Source organism: Dendrobates tinctorius, unplaced genomic scaffold, assembly GCF_039654945.1.
Source record: "Dendrobates tinctorius isolate UK_male_01 unplaced genomic scaffold, ASM3965494v1 ptg000039l, whole genome shotgun sequence".
Taxonomy (NCBI): Eukaryota; Metazoa; Chordata; class Amphibia; order Anura; family Dendrobatidae; genus Dendrobates; species Dendrobates tinctorius.
In genome coordinates, this window is record NW_027361707.1 from 1209165 (window position 1) to 1230900 (window position 21736).

A 21736-nucleotide genomic window follows, 5' to 3' on the forward strand; every position below is an offset into this window, starting at 1 on the left:
ACCCGAGTCAGATGTGCAGTACCTGGCCGCTGCCGCCATCAGCAAACTAAGCAATTACGGCTGGTGGCCACTGCCACCAAGAACACCCGGTAGGCGGAGGTGCCAGATGTCAGACTCCGGACGATCAGAAATTAATGACTTATTCTAATGAAAGATCAAACGATAAAAGTAGTGGCCAACCTCTTATGTACAGAATAGGTGAAATTAGTAACGTAGCCCATTACATCAATTCTACATGTGGCAACAGGGGAGCACATTTCTACCGTAAGGGCGGACATCACTACTGTTCTTTTTGGGGGAATCTGATTGAGGAAGTGTGTAGGAACAAGGCAAGAAAGGTGCGGTTACTGTGATGGGCAACGAGGTAACACTAGTACTTTTCTACACTGCATCGGATGGGCAGAAAAGTGGCTCTGGAAGCCATTAGCTAGAAGGGTCTACAAGACGTACCAGACAAGTTATGGCTGAGACCAGTCAGAGGACTGCGACACAAGAAAATGACCAACTCCAATTGGAGAAGTCATTACTGAGTCACTAGATACACAGGAGCTCTGGAGATGGTATACAGTAAAGCACACTACCATCTCCAGAGCTCCTGTGTATACAGTAAAGCACACTACACAGGAGCTCTGGAGATGGTATACAGTAGCGCACACTACACAGGAGCTCTGGAGATGGTATACAGTAGCGCACACTACACAGGAGCTCTAGAGATGGTATACAGCAAATGCAGCACACTACACAGGAGCTCTGGAGATGGTATACAGCAAATGCAGCACACTACACAGGAGCTCTGGAGATGGTATACAGAAAATGCAGCACACTACACAGGAGCTCTGGAGATGGTATACAGCCAATGCAGTGCACACTACACAGGAGCTCTGGAGATGGTATACAGCAAATGCAGCACACTACACAGGAGCTCTGGAGATGGTATACAGCAAATGCAGCACACTACACAGGAGCTCTGTAGATATTATGTATTTTCCTGGTGGTATTATTCAGTCATCACTAGTTTGTGATGAAGGTTTTTTTAATCACTTTTCTGTCACTTAGTATACTGGTTTTTATAGTAGTGGGTTTTGTCTGAACACAACTTCCATCAGACACTACATGGTGGTGTCATACGGTCATGGTGTGGCGATATGTGAACAGCAAACTTTGCTTGATAAGACTAGGGATTTGTTTTCTGAGTAAAACTTCTGAATAATGTAACCACTCTTAGTACTGCACTGAGATGTTCTATAATTAAATTTAAAAAATAAGGAAACGGGAATCAGTTTATAGGCCCTGGCAGGGCCACTGGGACCTTTTTATTTCAGCAACATAAATAAAGGCGGCATAATGACAATCAAACTTTTGCCTGGAGGCCCATAGAACTTTAAGTTATGCCACCAACACGTTCACTCCAGCAAAACTGGAGAAGCCTGACAGTATGCAGTGCGTGCATCGACTGCAGACTTCTGGAGCCTTGCAGGGTGCGCACCACACACAGTCAGGATTCTCTGGTATAAGAGAGAAAAATGTGTGTGGTCTCACACTAAGCCGTCAGCAGTCATACAGACGTCCAAATCCTCACAAGGCAGGACAAGGCCTTCCAATGACTGTAGATGTTGTAAACCTACTAATATTGCTGTCCATATAAAGAAATCACTGCAGAAAAATAAAAAAAAAATCAAAACACATTTATGGGGTTGGATCTGACATGGAGGCGCACGGTCAACACTTCAAACCCGACGCCAAGTTTATAATTTTAAATCCACTGTATCGGATCATATTAAAATACCAAATTTAAACAATAGTTTTCCAATGACACATCCCTTTTATGTGAAGGGTTTGGTTTTTTCACCTTTTCATATATATGGCAAATTTAACAAATTCTGTAGGTTTTTAGTTGTAACACAGTAAATCAGGAGACACGTCACTCCGAAATATAATCGGGAGGTGCACAGAAAAGGGCTACCAATTGCAGTAAAATGCAGAAGAAAAAATCCGGCACTCAAGGCGAAGAAAAAAAACAAAAAAAAAAACCCCTCACTTATTTTCAAGATGGGAATCCAGAAAGGTTAATAGTGTAATGTTTCAGTCTCAAATAGGACCTTCTTCAGACCTCAAACCTCAAGAGATCCGCTGTGGATAGTGGGTGAACCGCTGTGGATAGCGAGAGCGCCCTCACCATCCACAGCGGTTCACCCGCTCTCCTGACAGGCGCCGTTGTCATATTCTTCTGCTGCGCTTCTATGTGCCATTACAGGCAGCTTCACTTCCTAAATACTCGGGGCATCTTGAGGTTTATGAGGTCTGAAGGAGGAGAGTACTTCGGTAGACGAGTGGTAAAAACTCGCACTAAACCAACATTTTGGATGGCATTGGGGCAAAAATTGTGGAACTAAAAAGGTCTCCAATTTACCAATATAAATATTGGTAAAATATCAAAGTGACGATTTTTTTATTTATTTTTCTTCACACCAGATTGTATCATTGGAAAATGGCCAATTGCTTAAGATTCCAAAATTATATGGCAAAACAGCTCCCGCCTCCCTTAAAGAATCTTTAAGAGTTGCATGATAGATTCTCCCTAGTGATGGCAGCAGGTTGCCAGAAATGCAATTCTGGTTGCCAGCCACCACCTGAAAAATTCTAGCTCTGCCTGCTGCCACTGTAAGTGAAAGCTTAAGTATTCAGGCTGTTTACAGCCACCACTAGAGGGAGCCCATTTATTCGTATTACCAACAACTACCACTAGAGGGAGCCCATTTATTTGGATTACCCATGACTACCACTAGAAGGAGTCCATTTGGGGTACTCAACCACCACTAGAGGGAGCCCATTTATTTGGATTACCCATGACCACCACTAGAGGGAGCCCATTTATTCAGATTACCCACGACCACCACTAGAGGGAGCCCATTTGGGGTACTCACGTCCACCACTAGAGGGAGCCCATTTTTGCAGATTACCCTTGCCAACCACTAGAGGGAGTCCATTTGGATTACTCACGACCACCACTAGAGGGAGCCCATTCAGATAACTTACGATCACCACTAGTGGGAGCTTAAGTATTTAGACTACCTGCTGCATCCATTAGGGGGAGCTTTGATGTTCTGGCAGCTAGAATGGAGAGCAATAAGTGCCACCAAGTGGCAGAAGTAAACAATCTAATTTCCAGGTATCAGCCCTTTCAGACAGAGTAAAGGCTGGCTGGACTTTTGGATGAGGGGTTCAGCAGTAGGGCTTCCTCTCCCATGCCAATTTGGCACCCAGAGAAGTTACAAACTGTAAGTTGCATTTTATAGTTATTAGGTGCAGTGCTCCTTTAAAAAAGTGAAGGGACGGTCACTGCCTCACTATGTGGCGGTAGTAACCATTAAATTGCCAGGTTTGGCCGATAAACCGTTACAGTTCTGCGATGCTGGGAATGTATCCCCTGCAGGCTTCACAATAAGGGCTGTAAGACAGGATCTTGGCACGGAGGAGATGAAGCCGAGGCGCGGCGCGAGGGCCTTTAAGTCAACTGAAACAGACAAAGCCAGACAGCCCTGTGGAAATACGACACTTGGTGAAAATCCACCACCCATCACCACCACTCCCTTCCCATGGATTAAAGTCTCGGTTTGCAAAAAAAAAAAAAAAAAAAATACTTCATCTACAAGGACGTCTCATCAGACCTGATTACACCGCACATTTGTCGGCGGATCATAAATCTACAGCGATCAGACCAGCAACTTTATAAGAGAAATAATATCCCCGAGAAGGTGACGTATTGTGCACCCAGATCATGTGCTTGTGAGAAGAGAAACCAGGAAAAGAAAAAGGTTCATCACAGCGATCCCACGTGGGAGAACTCCGTAGGTGTACAAGTCTTCCTGCAGCGCCACCACTGGGGTATAATACAGGAGGTAGCTCAGGATCAGTAATGTATGTACACAGTGACTGCACCAGCAGAATAGTGAGTGCAGCTCTGGAGTATAATACAGGATGTAACTCAGGATCAGAAATGTAATGTATGTACACAGTGACTGCACAAGCAGAATAGTGAGTGCAGCTCTGGGGTATAATACAGGATGTAACTCAGGATCAGTAATGTATGTACACAGTGACTGCACCAGCAGAATAGTGAGTGCAGCTCTGGAGTATAATACAGGATGTAACTCAGGATCAGTAATGTATGTACACAGTGACTGCACCAGCAGAATAGTGATTGCAGCTCTGGGGTATAATACAGGATGTAACTCAGGATCAGAAATGTAATGTATGTACACAGTGACTGCACAAGCAGAATAGTGAGTGCAGCTCTGGGGTATAATACAGGATGTAACTCAGGATCAGTAATGTATGTACACAGTGACTGCACCAGCAGAATAGTGAGTGCAGCTCTGGAGTATAATACAGGATGTAACTCAGGATCAGTAATGTATGTACACAGTGACTGCACCAGCAGAATAGTGAGTGCAGCTCTGGGGTATAATACAGGATGTAACTCAGGATCAGAAATGTAATGTATGTACACAGTGACTGCACCAGCAGAATAGTGAGTGCAGCCGAGTAGGCCTCAGGATCAACGCAAGATGAATAATAGATGGTATTGAGGCTGTGTGCCCATGATGCGATTTTTAAGCGTTTTTGCTGCGAAAAATCGGGGTATATTTACCTTCCGGCGTCCCGCGCTGCATTCCCAGCCTCAGCGTTCCCAGTAATGCCTTGCGAGACCTGTGATGACGTAGTCTCGCGACATCGCTATAGCAATGTGAGACCAACGTCATCACAGGTCTCACAAGGCATTACTGGGAACGGGAGCGTCGCCGAGACTGTGCGGGACGTCGGAAGGTAAATATATCCAGATTTTTTTTATTTATTTTTTACATTCTTTTTACTATTGATGCTGCATAGGCGGCCTCAATAGTAAAAACCTGGTCACACTTGTCAAACACTATGTTTGACGAGTGTGACCAACCTGTCAATCACTTTCCAAGCGATGCTTCAAATCGCTTGGAAAGTGCTTGAATATCGCACACGAAAATCGCGAACATAATCACGGTAAAAGTCGCATGGAAAAAAAACGAGCGATTTCTGGGAAGGAGTCCGGTTTTCAGTGTCCGGATTTAAACGCTACGTGGGCACATAGCCTTACAAAGATTCATGGTATAAAACTGGCTGTCCATCTTGGAATGCCATTTCACAACGCCTGTACTTAATACTCATAACCACTAGGTGGCAAATTACAATAGACAACTCCCGTCTCCATGAAATATGCAGAAGCAAAATACAATGCTCAAAAAAAATAAAGGGAACACACTCAAATAACACATCCTAGACCAGAATGAATGAAATCTTCTCATTGAATACTTTGTTCTGTACAAAGCTTAATGCGCTAACAAAAACACAAATCAATGAAAATCAAATGTATTAACGAATGGAGGCCTGGATTTGGAGTCACAAAATTAAAGTGGAATGTAATGTCCTTAAAACAAGTCAAAATGATGCTCAGTATTGTGTGTGGCCTCCACGTGCCTGTATGACCTCCCTACAACGCCTGGGCATGCTCCTGATGAGGCGGCGGATGGCCTCCTGAGGGATCTCCTCCCAGACCTGGACTAAAGCATCTGTCAACTCCTGGACAGTCTGTGGTGCAACGTGATGGTGGATGGAGCGAGACATGATGTCCCAGATGTGCTCAATCGGATTCAGGTCTGGGGAACGGGCGGGCCAGTCCATAGCTTCAATGCCTTCATCTTGCAGGAACTGCTGACACACTCCAGCCACAAGAGGTCTGGCATTGTCCTGCATTAGGAGGAACCCAGGGCCAACTGCACAAATATATGGTCTCAGAAGGGGTCTGAGGATCTCATCTCGGTACCTAATGGCAGTCAGGCTACCTCTGGCGAGCACATGGAGGGCTGTACGGCCCTCCAAAGAAATGCCACCCCACACCATTACTGACCCACTGCCAAACTGGTCATTATGAAAGGATGTTGCAGGCAGCAGATCGCTCTCCACGGCGTCTCCAGACTGTCATGTCTGTCACATGTGCTCAGTGTGAACCTGCTTTCATCTGTGAAGAGCACATGGCGCCAGTGGTGAATTTGCCAAACCTGGTGTTCCGTGGCAAATGCCAAGCGTCCAGCATGGTGTTGGGCTGTGAGCACAACCCTCATCTGTGGACGTCGGCCCCTCAGACCATCCTCATGGAGTTGGTTTCTAAAATTTTGTGCAGACACATTTGTGGCCTGCTGGAGGTCATTTTGCAGTGCTCATGTTATTCCTCATTGCACAAAGGCTGAGGTAGCGGTCCTGCTGCTGGGTTGTTGCCCTCCTACAGCCCCCTCCACATCTCCTGGTGTACTGGCCTGTCTCTTGGTAGCACTCCAGCCTCTTGCCACAGCTCGCATTGATGTGCCATCCTGGATGAGCTGCACTACCTGAGCTACTTGTGTGGGTTGTAGAGTCTGTCTCATGCTACCATGAGTGTGAAAGGACAACATTGAAAAGTGACCAAAACATCAGCCAGAGAGCATTGGTACTGAGTAGTGGTCTGTGGTCCCCACCTGCAGAACCACTCCTTTATTGAGGGTGTCTTGATAATTGCCAATAATTTCCATCTGCTGTCTATTCCATTTGCACAACAGCATGTGACATTGATTGTCAATCAGTGTTGCTTACTAAGTGGACAGTTTGATTTCACAGAAGTTTCATTTACTTGGTGTTAGATTCTGTTGTTTAAGTGTTCCCTTTATTTGAGCAGTGTAGCTCTAGCTAGTCTAAAACTTTTCCCTTTTACTTGGAAGTAACAGCCTGGGCAGTGCTCTCAGCTCCTGGGCCCAATGGAAATCCTAGCACACACACACACGTGAATAATGCAGGAGCCAGAACCTGTCAGGTCGGGTTCTGCATCTGCTTTTATTGTTGTCCAAGCTGTAATGGAGAATTTGGCACAACAAATTAAATCTGAACCGGGGAGATCAGCGCTGCCAAGTTTCAACAGCAATGGTCTCGATGCCCATTCTCCATCACTAACTAGATATTTCCCGTTGCCAGCACATCAGGGAAAGAAAACAGAAAAAAATAAAAATAAAAAAATACTGAACATAAAAATAGATTACTCATCTATTGGTAGGAGTTGTGTCTGTCCCACTAAATCTGAGTTCTGTCTATATAACCATCTAACCCAAGATATTGGGGTGGGGCAGGTTAATGGATTGGGCATGCTGGATTTTAATATGCCCAATCCTTTGCAGCAATATACTTTCCCATTGACGAAAAACAAACTCCATAGAGGACGTCCGAAGCGTTGACTTAACTGAACGCTTAGTAGGCCGACAGCCATCTTCAGTGTATGGCCGGCTGTAAATACATGAAGGCCAGGAATGTAACATGCAGTTTTATTTTATTTTCCTTAGAGGGGGGCCACCATTTCAGATCATTGTCCATAAGTGATTGTGTGTACATCAGTAATAACGCCATTTTTGACCAATTTAAGACTTGTATCCTGCTTACACCAGTTTTTATCCTCGCAGGCTCACTCAGTCTTTGTTGACTGAGCTAGTGGGGAGAAATTCATGCTGGGAGACATTGACTACTTAGGGGAGCAGGAATATTTGCCTTCAAGCTCCATGTAACATTTAGAAGCAACAGTAGAATGGAGGTGAATATACAGAAGTACTGAGCAGTGTAGATGTGAATCCAGCACTATGGTGATAAATGCTTACTAGAAGGCATCACCAGGGGGGTTTGTGCCTATTACTTTGTTCCTTCAGCCCCCATAGAGATCAATGGCAGCTGTAATTATATCCCTCAGGGAGCTGGTAGTCCAGCTCATCTTGAGAAGGATTTTAGAGTGTATGTGCTGCCGCATCCCCCTCTGTTCTGCCTTTCCCCTCACACACGGTAAATTAAGTATTTGATACACTGCTGATTTTGCAAGTTTTCCCACCTACAAAGAATGGAGAGGTATGTATTTTTTTTCCTCTCACTTTACCTGTGAGACAATCTAAAAATAAAAATCAGAAAATCACATTGTATGATTTTTACATACATATTCATTCAATAAAATGCAAATTATTTGATCACCGACCAACAAGAATTCTGGCTCTCAGACCTGTTAGTTTTTCTTTAAGTCCTCCTACTCTGCACTCATTACCTGTGTTAATTGCACCTGTTTGAGTGTGGACAGGTGTCTTTTATACAAGTAATGAGTTCAATCACACCAACCTCTCCACCACGGCCAAAACCAAAGAGCTGCCCAAGTACACAAGGGACAAAATTGTAGGACCTGCACAAGGCTGAGATGGGCTAAAGGACAATAGACAAGCAGCTTGGTGAGAAGGCAAAAAACTGTTGGTACTAGAGTGGAGCGACTTTGGTCAGATCGGGTTTCATGAAATATTTGAGTCGGATGAAACTGGTCCGACTAGGGCAAAAAAAGTCGGAGTTTCGTCCGAAACCTGACCCCAATGCAAGTCAATGGGAAATAAGAGTCAGCATTGAGTGGATTAATGTCATCCGCTCAATACCGACTTTTATTCCCCATTGACTTGCATTGGGGTCGGGTTTCTGACGCAACTCCGACTTTTTTTGCCCTAGTCGGACCAGTTTCATCCGACTCAAATTTTGTTTCATGAAACCCGATCCGACCAAAGTCGCTCAACTAGTTGGTACAATTATTAGAAAACGGAAGAAAAACAAGATGACCATCAATTTTCCTCTGTCTGGGGCTCCATGCAAGACCTCACCTTGAAGGACGATTCTGAGAAAGGTCAGGAATCAGCCTTGAACTACATTGGAGGACCTGGTCAATGACCTGAAGACAGCTGGGACCAAAGTCTCAGTCATTACCGTTAGTAATGCTACGCTGTCTTGGAATAAATCCCTGCAGGGCACAAAAAGGTCCCACTGTCCCTTCTCTCCTTCAGAGGAGGCAAGGTGGACGGACATGTGGTCAGATGAGACCAAAAGAGGACTTTGTTACCTAATTCACTCACTGTTCGGGAGGAAGAAAGGAGTACACCCCAAAGAACACTGTCCCAACCATGAAGCATGGTAGGGATAACATTTTGAGGGTGCTTTTCTGCAAAAGGGGACAGAATGACTGCACCGTATGGGAGGGGTCACGTATCATGATATTTTGACCAACAACCTACTTCTATCAGAGCGCTGAAGATAGGCCATGGCAATGAGCCAAAACAAAGCCAGGGCAACTAAGGAATGGTTCTATAAGAAGCATTTCATGGTCTTGGAGTGGCCTGGTCAGTCTCCAGATCTGAACCCAATAGAAAATCTTTGGAGGGAGCTGAAACAATGCTGACCAGCGACAGCCCCGAAAACTTAAACATCTGGAGAAGAGCTGTATGGAGGAGGGGGCCAAAATCCCTGCTGCAGTGTGTGCAAACCTTGTCAAGAAGTACAGGAAATGTCTGACCTCTAATCAAAGGTTTCTGAATCAATTAAAGTTCTGTTTTTCAATTGTTTCAAACAATTTTTTCATGCAATAAAATAGGAACACACAGGATAAGTCATCAATTCCAAAACTGGAGGTCCCACACCCAGCCAGCTATTTTTCACGCTGAACGTTCCCAGTTTACATCCAACCAGTCTAGTGGTTGCTGCCAAGTACTGAAGCACATCTCCTATTCAACTAATATTGTTAAAATATATTTAGTGATGCAAGCGAGTAATCTATATGCTTCTCAAAAAGGAGAAAAGATAAAGGCTCCTACCCATGGAAATCAAAAAGGGACAGGAAACAGACAGCCGTAAAGCATTATGGACCCAAAACGTCCAAAAGCAATTTAGACAAAGCTGAACATAGACATGAGATTCTGACCGGCTAGTTGGACTTTTCGCAGATACCATTGTGTAGCTTCGGCTTTACAACAAAACCACCAGGGTAGCCGGTCTATTGTCTAGGTCTCTTATTTTAGAAAATGGTTATTACTTTTAGCAAGGAGCTTACCCAGTCCTATAATGCCCAAGGTCTCTCCCCGAATTCGAGCAGCTCCAGATGCAACTTCTCTAATTTGCTCCACGCTCTGGACCCTTGTGCCTTCTCGTAACGCCTGGTGCAGCCACGTGGTTCTCCTGTACAAGTTCAAAATGTGGCACATGGTAGAGTCCGCCGTCTCTTCTACGGACGCTGCTGGCACGTTGCACACCGCTATACCTGGATTGATAGTCAAGTGATCGCAAGATATCAGATATTAATACTAAAGCATAAAAGGGATGAATAGTTCTTTGCACATAATAAAATTGGTCTCAAATGGAAAGGTCACTCAACCAACAATCCTAATGTGTCACAACAACCTCCGAAATAGCCACATTTGTTATGTGTTGTGCGTATGGCCTTAAAGCGGGCGGTTTTCATCAGTTATATCCTTAGATTGCCATTGAGGTAGGCTCCACGTCAAGAGTGGCCACTTCAGTGTGTTGGCCAGAAAAAAAACAACAAAGCCACCAGTTTAAACAGGAAACTTATAAAACTTAAGTCCTGATTCTCCGTGACCAAATTTGCGCTTTTTTTGGCCACTTTAAACCCCCCCCCCCCCCTCCCATTTGTGTCTCACAGACAAGTCTCATTCTAGCGGTTTAATCCCCCAACAACTGCCAACTCTACAACTCTTTCATGAAGATTTATGTCTGAAAATTCCCCATACTGCACAGCTTCGCCGTAACCATAAATTCTGAAGGTATCAGATTTGTTTTCAGCGCATGTTAAAAATGGAAAAAATATACCATATACCTAGATCTCCAGCCGATTTGATGTCAATGTTGTCAAACCCGCTCCCGATCCGGACTATTATTCGTAGCGCCTTAAACTTCTCCAAGTCTTCTCTTGTTAAAGTGATCGTGTGATACATCAAGGCACCCACTGCCTCATTTAGTACCTGAAATAAAAAAATAAAAATAAAAAACACCACAAGCCAGGGTCAATAGTATTTTGAGAATTCAGCAGACAATTTAAACCCAACAATAGTCTGTCTAACAAGTGCTGCTCAAATACCCTCCATCAAAGTTGTGAAGGCATCAATAATACACACTGATGGTCTCCTTACACTGGTTTTGGTCCACCAGGAGAAATTTTTGTGGACAGATTGAAGAAACTGGTGGAAGCTTTCTTCCCTACTTGCCATCTACTCTTTTGTTCAGCCCAAATAGTCTTGTGCCAGCATCAACATTTTCGAGTCACACCTCATTTTGCAGGGTTGCCAATCCCAAAAAGTCCTGGATAGTCAGCAAACAAGAAGCCAGAATTACACACAGTGCAGGCAACTGCAAAATCGGAATCTGTATCATGTAGACATGTATCACTTAAAATCTAGATCAAATACTATGGGTCCGTTAAAGTTGACTATCCACGATTTTATTTTTCTGGACAGCTTATCAAAAAAAATCAAGCTGGAAACCCTGGGACCTCAGGCAAGAGAATTAGCTCACGTTCTAGATTATGGAATGATATGACAACACCCCAAATAAAAAAAAAAAAAAAATAAAAAAAATCTCCATCCTTAGACATCTTTCCCACTGTATACAAGGACAACTATTACGGTAAACTGTATTCAGGAAACATTTTAGGAGCCACATTGTAGAGATCTACATTGAGTCAAGTGGACAACGTATACAGACTGAAAGGATGATTTCACGTGGAAATGAGACAATCCCTGATGACCTGAACATAAGACAGTCATTTCATGAGGATACCTTCACTCTACCTAAAAGACTGGTACAAAAGAGAAAAATCCTCAATACGCCAGGGACACCAAGTGGAAACGTCCTCCTCCCAAACTAAAACTTCAAAGGGTGGGGTTGGTTGGAGCATGGGAGGTGTCCCTCTGAGCCCTTGGAACAGTGAAATTAAGTCTTCACCATGATCACTGGAGCTGTTGCTAGTCAACACCATTATAATAACCTTTAGCCTAAAGTTATGTCTGCCCCTGGTTCAACCTGTGCAGCAACCACAGGAGCCCCCCAAGGGGTAAGTGGCCACTTGCACCCATTTATGGGTCTGACTAAAAATGAGGCCCACTTGATACTTTAGGAGGTTGATTATTGGAGCGCAAAAGTCCCTTGTGTTGAACATAATGTGTCAACCCCTTGCTTTGAGCACTTCACCCACAAAATAGTGACTGCAGCTCTGAAGTATAGAGCTACATTTTGAGTCTGGTTATCATTATACACAGACTATTAGGGTGTGCCACCATAGGCTGTAACCCAGAAGTTTCACCCCCTGAGCTGAACCCCCTAGCTATGCCTCTGGTCCCTGGAGAGGCATACCGCTGTGATTCAGTTCCGAGTGCTGTACTACAAGCTCCATAAGGGCTCACAAAGGACCTGAATTCAAGACAAAAATCACAACTTGCATAAAGGAGTTTTTGAATTTAATGTTAGGACTCACAAGTATGAGGACCCTTGATGTGGGTGGCGAGCGTGCATATTTTGGCCAAAATATACTTGTTTTCATCTTTATTGCACATTTTTTTCAATCTTTTTGCAGGGTGCAGCCAGACCCTTTGTTGGTTGGGTGATTTAGGGTGTCATGTGGGGTGCACTTGTATAGTGTTGGGCAGCCTACCTGACTCAATACTGTGGGAGTCATTAATAGGCTACAAGCGAGACACTGCATCACACACATCTGTGTGACTTGTGTCCCATGCGATCTCCTTACATGTGCATTTTTAAAAAAACTAGGCTATAAGCGCCATAAGGCCACATTCACTCGTTCAGTGTTTTACATCTGTATTTTTAAAAAGGAGTGCGTGATAAATGTAGAATTGGTGCACGTGTTTTTAGCATACTTTTCCACCGATTGGCCAGTATTTCACTCCTGATTTTTGGCTTACAAATACTGAACGTGGCCCAACCATGAGCCACACCAGTCCCGCAAGCCAACAGTGAGTGGCTGGGGTCACATCTCCAGACCCGATTGCAGCAGATCAGGCTGCAGTCACCTCAGTCTCCCTGTAGATCACCAGAACGAGCCCAGACGGCAGCCACATGGCACATGCATCAGACCAAAATGGGCTCTGCGTCAGATTAGGGGGGTTCCAGTTGTCCTCAAATCATGATCTCTGCAGCTTCCTAGGACCTACATCCCCATATAAGATGGGTTGATCCTGACATTCCTTTATCATCAAGATATCTTTCTACTCGCCTGACAATCCCAATTTTTTTTAAAAAAATTAAGGACCTCATTGTGTTCCTCTGCCACCTCAGGAGATGTATCCATAAATTTGGCTTTACCAAGTTGTGATTACTACAGTCATCATCCAGTCAAGTGTGTACTATTCCCCCTTGTCAAAGGTGTCCCTAAATGTCAAGTTGACAAAAGTAGTCACATTTTCAGGAGGAATAATTGAGGAACAGAACACAATGCTGTAAATAGAACATGTCTGATTAACTTAGTGTTTCTAATAAGAGGCCCTTTGAAGGAAATTGGTCACTTCCCATAACCATGTTAAATACCCCCCCATCCCAAAGTGTAAGGGTCGCCCTTCTTCCAAAAACCTGGTGACATTTTTTTTGTGTGCCTCTCCATCTCCCAAGATATGGCCCATCTTAACTGTATCGCATTCTAGCCAGGTGGATGTGGTTGTCAAGAAAATGCCCTCAGCTCTTGTTGAGAACCACACCATTTGTGTATGTCGTCAGTGTGTGCTCCACAAGTCAGACGACCACTTCCACAGGCTAGAATTATATACAAGGAAGAGGGTCATATCGCCAACAAAAAAGGAATAAAACTGTATTCCCAACTGGTAAAAAGTACAAAAGTTACAGAATGACAAGTGACAGGTCCTGCCAAGTCTTAAAACAAAAAAAAAAAAAAAAAAAAGTTTACTTTTAAGATGTGGGGCTTAATTTCCGTTTTGTTCATCCTAGACGTGGCAGACGTAGAATTTATAAAGCTTTAACAAGCCAATTCTACAATATTCTAAATTTGTGCCTACTCTTCAGAGCCTCGGCTCAGGATGAGGAGATTAGTCCTACAAAAGGAACCATCCGGTATTACTGGCATTTGCAGAACATAAAATTCTAGGGACTTTCCTAGATCCTCCGGGTGTCAAATCCAATAAAGCTTTTCACTATTCTAACAGCTTCTCAAAAATAAGTTTTTGCCAATGTTCCGTTTCTGAGTTTTCACGTATAAAAGAGTTAATGTGTCCCCTTAGGGAACAAAGGAGCATCCAAGGCAGCAACACAATGGGGTGGGTGCAGACAAGCAAGACAGGAGAAAGCCTCCCAAGCAATGGTCTTAAGTACTGCCCCAGCTGGTGGACAGAGCCCTCTGAATAGGGTTCTCCGAACTCCAATTTGAAGGGTAAAGCATGTGGCAAAATTTACAACATTTTCATAGCCAAATCCAAAATTGTGCCTTGGTTGATAATCTGCCAATTGTGTCAGACACATTGCTCACCTCCGTACCTGTGCCCCGGCGCTGAATGTCTGTGGCCGCATGATGTTGTCAGGTGACTGCAGACATTCAGCATTTTTTTCCCCCACAAAGTGCACCCCACTTGAGTAGGAAGGAGGTGGTGCCCTAGGCAGGTACTTACCCCTTGCTCCAGCCCCGATTCCCCATCAGATATGTTTAGGAGGATGCACTTTTGGGCTATAGTTACTACAAAGTATTACATTTCCAGCAATGTGTATGTGGTGCACATAGAGCTCACGTTTACTGCACTTTTTTGTTCTCCACCCTACAAAAACTGACTTAATGCGATTTTTCAAGTCTACAAAAAGGCACACCTGTGATTGATCTGCGCCATGAGGCCTTAGGAGGAAAATTGGCAGGTAAAAAAAAAACAAAAAAAAAAAAACCCAGCATGTAATCTGCACGACTCAAGCTTTATTAAAAGCCAAAAAAAGTAATAAAATACACGACATCCTCCAAGAAATAAAAAAAAAAAAAAAAAAAAAAATTACACATACACAGCCATTGAGATATTAAGCCACAATCCATGCACTGTCTAATACACACTCAAGGTGGGATTAACCCCTGTACGACCACAAATGTTAAAGAGAATGGATTTAAGGAATCATTGCTCATTGGGGGGGGGGGAAAAAAAAAAAAAAAAAAAAAAAAAAAAAAAAAAAAAAAAAATCGTTCGAGGAGGCAAGTATGTAAAAATTAGTGGTATTACAATATCCACAATCCTATCCCAGTATGTATTGGTAATAGATCATCATTTACCAATATTATTTTAAAATCAAAGTAAAGAAAAAAATAAAATGGTAACAGTAAAAAAAGAAAAAAAAAATTAATATTACTAGAAATAATAATTGCTGCTACCATGACACCTGCTACATATCGGCATAGGATCTTGGTGTTTGGAAAGGAACACTTAAAGGGGTATTCCCAATCACAATAGGCAAAAATCACTAATTAGTGGTTAATTAAGGCCAGAAAACCATACATGAATGATTGCCGCTGGGAAACTGGAGACTTGAAGTATTATTTGCCCTGGATTATGTCGCTTAGTAAGAATACACCATCCCGACCCTGGTCCTTTTTAATTAGCGCTGGCCGTACTCCTACATATGCTCGGACAATAAGTTCCTCTGAGTTGGGGTGCGCCTTGTTGTAATCCCGCTGATCCATTCTGGCCCGCATTCACACTAAGCTTAGAGAAATCAGAGTGACAAGAGCGAGTGGAATCAATGCAGTTCTATTTCTAAGCTCTCACCGGCCCGTGCAACCGGGACAGGTTGCCAAATCAGCACCTCGCGATTGGGCCCTCACTCAAAGTTAACGGACTTCCATTGACCAGACACGCTCTGCACCACGCGCTGGCGAAACTCCAAGAAGCGGGAACTTCCAGCATGAAATATGCTGGAGATGGGCCCAGGCTCAACTCAGAAATGGGGACACAGGAGGTCAATTCTTCTCCGGATTTAGCAGGTTACTTGTTCGATTCTCAGAGGCGACCTGTGGAGTCGAGTGCCGGGCTGCCTCTACAACCGCATATATGGAGGAGATAGCAAAAAGTAGTATATGTATAAAAAAGAAGAAGTACACTCTGCACAATGAATGGAAAAACTACCACTGTCCATAAGGGGCGGTATTGTAGAAAACACAAAATATAGCTACTATGTCAGGCCAATAGAGTTTTATAGCGACAACCAAGTTTCTAGGATAGGTGATCACGATCTGTATGCTTGGTCCCGCATCGATCAGCAGATTGGATTCCCAGCTGCTGTTACACCAATTCTCTGGGGCTGCAGTGATAGACCCGAGTGTAGTGCACAGCAGCCTGTTTTGAATTCTCTTAATCTGACTTCTGAGTCAGGGCTCCCTCTGGTGGTTACTGTGGGTAGTGGAGCTGGCCGGGTTGATGGAAGCCTGCCACTTGACAATGACTGGAGGTGTCAGGGGTTTCTGACTGGGAGGATATAGGTGAGCAGGTGTCCCTCAGTTGTTGCTGGTGATTTGTTTCTCCCAGTGCATTTTGAGGTTTGCTGTCTCCTGCCTGATCCTGCATTTTTCAGTTAAGTGATTCTTTTGCTAATCCCTTGCATCTGGTTTTGCCTTTTTTTGCTTTGCTGTGAGGGTTCAGCGTGCTCCCTGCTGGGGCAGCACTGAAGCCAGCTCCATATGTTACAGCTTGTGTCAGTTTGTTCAGTCCCCTGTTGTATTAGTCTCTTTTGCTTTGCTGCCAGTTCACATCAGAATGCTGATATAGTGGGGGAAGAGGTTGTGAGACCTCTGTTTTTTGTACATCAGACGTGTTGGATTTTTTAGGGTTTTTGCGTGATTGCAAAGTGTCTTTCCTGTCTAGACAGTTTGGTCCCCATCATTTGCTCAGTCTACTTCCAGCCTGTGTTTTGGAACTAAGCTTTTGGAATGCCTAGTTACTCCCGCCTTACCCGTTACCTCTCCACTCACTCCCTTCTAGACCCTTCACAGTCCGACTTCCACCCCCTACATTCGACTGAAACTGCACTCAAAGTGACCAATGACCTACTTACAGCAAAATGTAACAGTGACCACTCTCTGCTCATTCTTCTTGACCTATCTGCAGCTTTCGATACTGTTGACCACCATCTCCTACTCTCTAGGCATTGCATTAAGGACACTGCTCTCCTGGTTCTCTTCCTATCTCTGATGGCTCCCTTCAGTGTTTTTTTCTCTGGCTCCACGTCATCTCCTTTTCCTCTTGCTGTCGGGGTACCTCAGGGCTCAGTCCTTGGTCCCCTTTTCTCTCTACACGGCTCCAATTGGATAGACCATCAGCAGATTTGGCTCTCAGTATCATCTCTATGCTAATGACAACTATATACGTCATTCCCCGACCTTACCCCCGCGGTACTACAGAACGCCAGTGACTGTCTGTCCGCAGTCTCCAATATCATGTCCACTCTATCTGAAACAACCTCTCCAAAACTGAACTTCTGCTCCCGCCATCTACTAACCTCCCTAAATCTGACATTTCCCTCTCTGTGGGTGGTACCACAATATCACCCCGGCAGCAGGCGCACTGTCTGGGTGCTATGTTTGACACCAATCTCTCCTTCACATCCCATATACAATCTCTTGCCTGCTCTTGCCACTTACACCTAAAGAACTTCTAGAATCCGCCCTTTTCTCACCATGGAAACAAAAACCATCACTGTAGCATTGATCCACTCCCGCCTGGATTACTGCAATGCTCTATTAATTGGCCTCCCAGTCACTCGACTATCCCCTCTCCAGTCCATACTTAATGCAGCGGCCAGGATCGTCCATCTGGCTAATCGGTACTCGGACGTGTCTGTTCTGCGCCAGTCCTTACATTGGCTGCACATTCATTACAGGATCCAATTCAAAGTACTTGTTCTCCCCCACAAAGCTCTCCACAGTGCAGCACCCCCCCCCCCACATCTCCTCCCTCATTTCTGTCTATCGGCCTAGCCGATCGCTGCGCTCTGCAAACGACTTTCGACTAACCTCTGCACTAATCCGTACCTCCCACTCCCGACTCCAAGACTTCTCCCGTGCTGCTCCTATCCTCTGGAATGCTCTACCCCCAAGAAATTAGGACTAACCACAATTTGCATAGTTTTAGGCGCTCCCTCAGAACACATTTTTTCAGAGCGGCCTCTCACGTTCACTAATCAAAGTCATTCTATGTGTAAGGGTGCGTGTGTAGCCCATTCACCATCTCCAGCCATCGTTCACTCCCTCAAGATGGCTGGACCTTCATTGTAATTACTCACCTGTACTTTGTATCTCCCCCACCTCATTGTAGATTGTAGGCTCTCACGAGCAGGGTCATCTTATTTTGCTTTAATTTTTGTATTGTTAACATTGTTACTTATGACCTGTGTTTTGAAACTGTTAAACTGTAAAGCGCTGAGGAATATGTTGGCGCTATATAAATAAAGATTATTATTATTTGTGTCTCATATTGTCGGTGAGACAAGATAGGTTTGGGGGCCATCTATTCCTTTGGGGTTCTACTCCGAGGCAGTTTAGATTTCACCTTTCTTGCTTTAGGCTTAGTTAGCTCCCCGGCTGTGCCGAGTCATCTAGGGCAGGGGTCCCCAACCGCCAGTCCGCGGCCCAGCACCGGGCCGCTGCAGTGCCCTTGCCGGTCCGCAGACACAAGGGGAGCCAGGGGCGGTCAGTGGCGTAGCGGGGGCTGGGGCGGCGCGCAGCAGTTCTTAGCTGCGGCCAGGGAGCGATCAAGCAGCTCCGCTGCCTGCAAGAGGGAATAGCAGGAGCGGAGCTGCAAGGACCCGTCCAGCTTCCTGCCCGCCGCCCGCGCTTCCTGTCTCTGACAGAGGAGCGCGGCCGCTGCTGTGTCAGAGCGAGGAAGCGCGGGCAGGTGAGAGGAGAGAGGTGGTGTGTGTGTGTGCACATGTATGTCTGTGTGTGTGTGTGCACATGTATGTCTGTGTGTGTGTGTGCACATGTATGTCTGTGTGTGTGTGTGCACATGTATGTCTGTGTGTGTGTGTGCACATGTATGTCTGTGTGTGTGTGTGCACATGTATGTCTGTGTGTGTGTGTGCACATGTATGTCTGTGTGTGTGTGTGCACATGTATGTCTGTGTGTGTGTGTGCACATGTATGTCTGTGTGTGTGTGTGCACATGTATGTCTGTGTGTGTGTGTGCACATGTATGTCTGTGTGTGTGTGTGCACATGTATGTCTGTGTGTGTGTGTGCACATGTATGTCTGTGTGTGTGTGTGCACATGTATGTCTGTGTGTGTGTGTGCACATGTATGTCTGTGTGTGTGTGTGCACATGTATGTCTGTGTGTGTGTGTGCACATGTATGTGTGTGTGTGTGTGCACATGTATGTCTGTGTGTGTGTGCACATGTATGTCTGTGTGTGTGTGTGCACATGTATGTCTGTGTGTGTGTGTGCACATGTATGTCTGTGTGTGTTGGTCTGTTTGTGTAGCCTGGCCCTGGAAGAGATGGGGACATGAGGAGAAGGCCATGAGGGGAGTGATGGAGAGACAGTGATGGGGTGAAGGCAATGATGGGGAGAGGGGAGTGATGGGGTGAAGGCAATGATGGAGAGATGGCAGTGATGGGGTGAAGGCAATGATGGAGAGATGGCAGTGATGGGGTGAAGGCAATGATGGGGAGAAGGGAGTGATGGGGTGAAGGCAATGATGGGGAGAAGGGAGTGATGGTGTGAAGGCAATGATGGGGAGAAGGGAGTGATGGTGTGAAGGCAATGATGGAGAGATGGCAGTGATGGGGTGAAGGCAATGATGGGGAAAAGGGAGTGATGGGGTGAAGGCAATGATGGGGAGAAGGGAGTGATGGGGTGAAGGCAATGATGGGGAGAAGGGAGTGATGGGGTGAAGGCAATGATGGAGAGACAGCAGTGATGGGGTGAAGGCAATGATGGGGAGAGGGGAGTGATGGGGTGAAGGCAATGATGGAGAGATGGCAGTGATGGGGAGAAGGGAGTGATGGAGCACTTATTCAAAACCTATGGTGAGTTGTCACATTATAAATGTTATTTAGTTATAAGTATGCACTGCTACACTACAACCGTGTCCATAGCCCCGCCCCCTTATGACCAAAGCCCCGCCCCTGCCACACCTCCATCCCCGCCCTGCCGGGCCATGGAAGAATGGTCTTGCTTGAAACCGGTCCCTGGTGCAAAAAAGGTTGGGGACCACTGATCTAGGGCATCGTAGGTACGCCCAACGGCTACTGCTAGTTGTGTTAGGATTAGGGGTCTGCAAACCGCTAAGTTACCAACCTTTCTGGTTTCCTGGTGGCCAACCTATTCCTGCCATCCTCCTCAGTGACCAGTTCATAAAAGCAGCCCCCATAGGGAATAAATGAATGGAGAGGCGGTCCAGGATGTACAACGCTACCCTATTCTTCCAGTCGGTGGCAGCTTATGATTTATTTTTTTTGTCGTATCTTGTTCATATAGCCATTACAGAAGAATTGCAGTTTCCACAATGGCTGCTTTTTTTTTTATTTATTTTTTAAAGACTGTACTTTCAGGAAGAGTTTTCAGCAGCCTCAGAGGCAGGATCGCAATGATTGGTTGATCAGTAGTGTGTACATAAAAGGTCACAATAGGCAATTTCACAGTTCCTCCCTCCTGCAGTGATCTTTGCACATATTCATTAGATGCTTCAATAAAAGAGCTAGGGGAGGAGTCTGACCATTGCTGCTAATGTTCAAGTGTTTCCTGAAACTACAGGAAGTTGGAGTCTACAAAAGCCCCAGTGGTTAGTGTGAAAACTGCAAGAATTTTCCCTTTTTTTAACTTATCACAATTTGTATTAAAAATAGATACCTGACAAAGATTGAGGGAAAAAAAACAAAACAAACCTTAAAGCAATCAATGAATGTAATAACAGGTAAAAGGCCAAGTCTCTGCATGACCGATAAGCTCCATTCTTCAGACTTTTAGTAGTACAAGTCTTCCTGATCATACCTCTTACCACCCAAATTTAGGTTCCTTTATTCCTAAAGATTGAGGGATCTTTAACCACAAGGTCTATTGTTGCAGTTTATAGAAGAATTTCCCAAAACATCTTACCATTAGTCAAAAAGCAGTAAAAAAAAAAAAAAAAAAAGAAAAATTTATGCAATTTTTTTTTTTAACTCAAATCAAAGATTGCGAGGTTACGTTAGCTTACCTTCTCGTGGATTTCTTGCGTTGACTGTGCGTCGCAGAACGCCACTGTGGCCACGTCTTTGAGGATCGGCATTTCGACTGTACAATCCCTGCCATCCAGCAGGGCCACGAGTGGGCGCGGGTGCATCGGCCCATTCATTATTGGAGGTCGTATGCCTAAGGGAGTAAAGAAAAAGAAAAATTAGAATCGCGCTCTTAAGACACAAGTTTGTCATGAGCAGAGGATATTACAAAAAAAGCCGGGTGTTTCTCTCGTATGCTTCTGGCTTGTACTAAGTCCCTTATTCACCCAAGACTTAGATGTGTACATTAGTGGTGATCCTATCTAGTGGCTTAACATTGTAGTACCTAAAAAAAAAATTTTTTTTTTTTTTAAATTGAATTATATAATCACCCCCTATTGCCTGGCTTGCCGCCGCCTTACCCGCGATTAAGCGGTTTAAATATATGGCAATAGGGTATGGATATTCTACCAGGGTGGTGGCATCACTGCCATCCGATGAGATGTCAAAAACTTTTTGGATCTTGGTGAAAAATTTGTGAATATTTTTGACCAAGACTTTATGGATTTGGAGAAGGTGGCATCAAGCGTACGCATCACACTGAAGCTAAGATTTACTTTTACATTCCCTACATTTTCAAAATC

The 21736-nt window shown here is 44.7% G+C and overlaps 1 protein-coding gene across 10 annotated transcripts in view; it reads right to left on the minus strand.

Moving 5' to 3' along the window:
* The window catches only part of CTBP1 (C-terminal binding protein 1), a 287700-nt gene that overhangs the window by 11962 nt on the left and 254002 nt on the right, over positions 1–21736 (minus strand). For all 10 annotated transcript variants that reach the window (XM_073574407.1, XM_073574410.1, XM_073574409.1 and 7 more), the window contains 3 exons: positions 21092–21246; positions 10733–10877; positions 9950–10156 (listed from right to left, as the gene is read on the minus strand). In XM_073574407.1, the coding sequence (XP_073430508.1) occupies positions 9950–10156; positions 10733–10877; positions 21092–21246 (507 nt within the window). The remainder of the gene's footprint in view (positions 1–9949; positions 10157–10732; positions 10878–21091; positions 21247–21736) is intronic.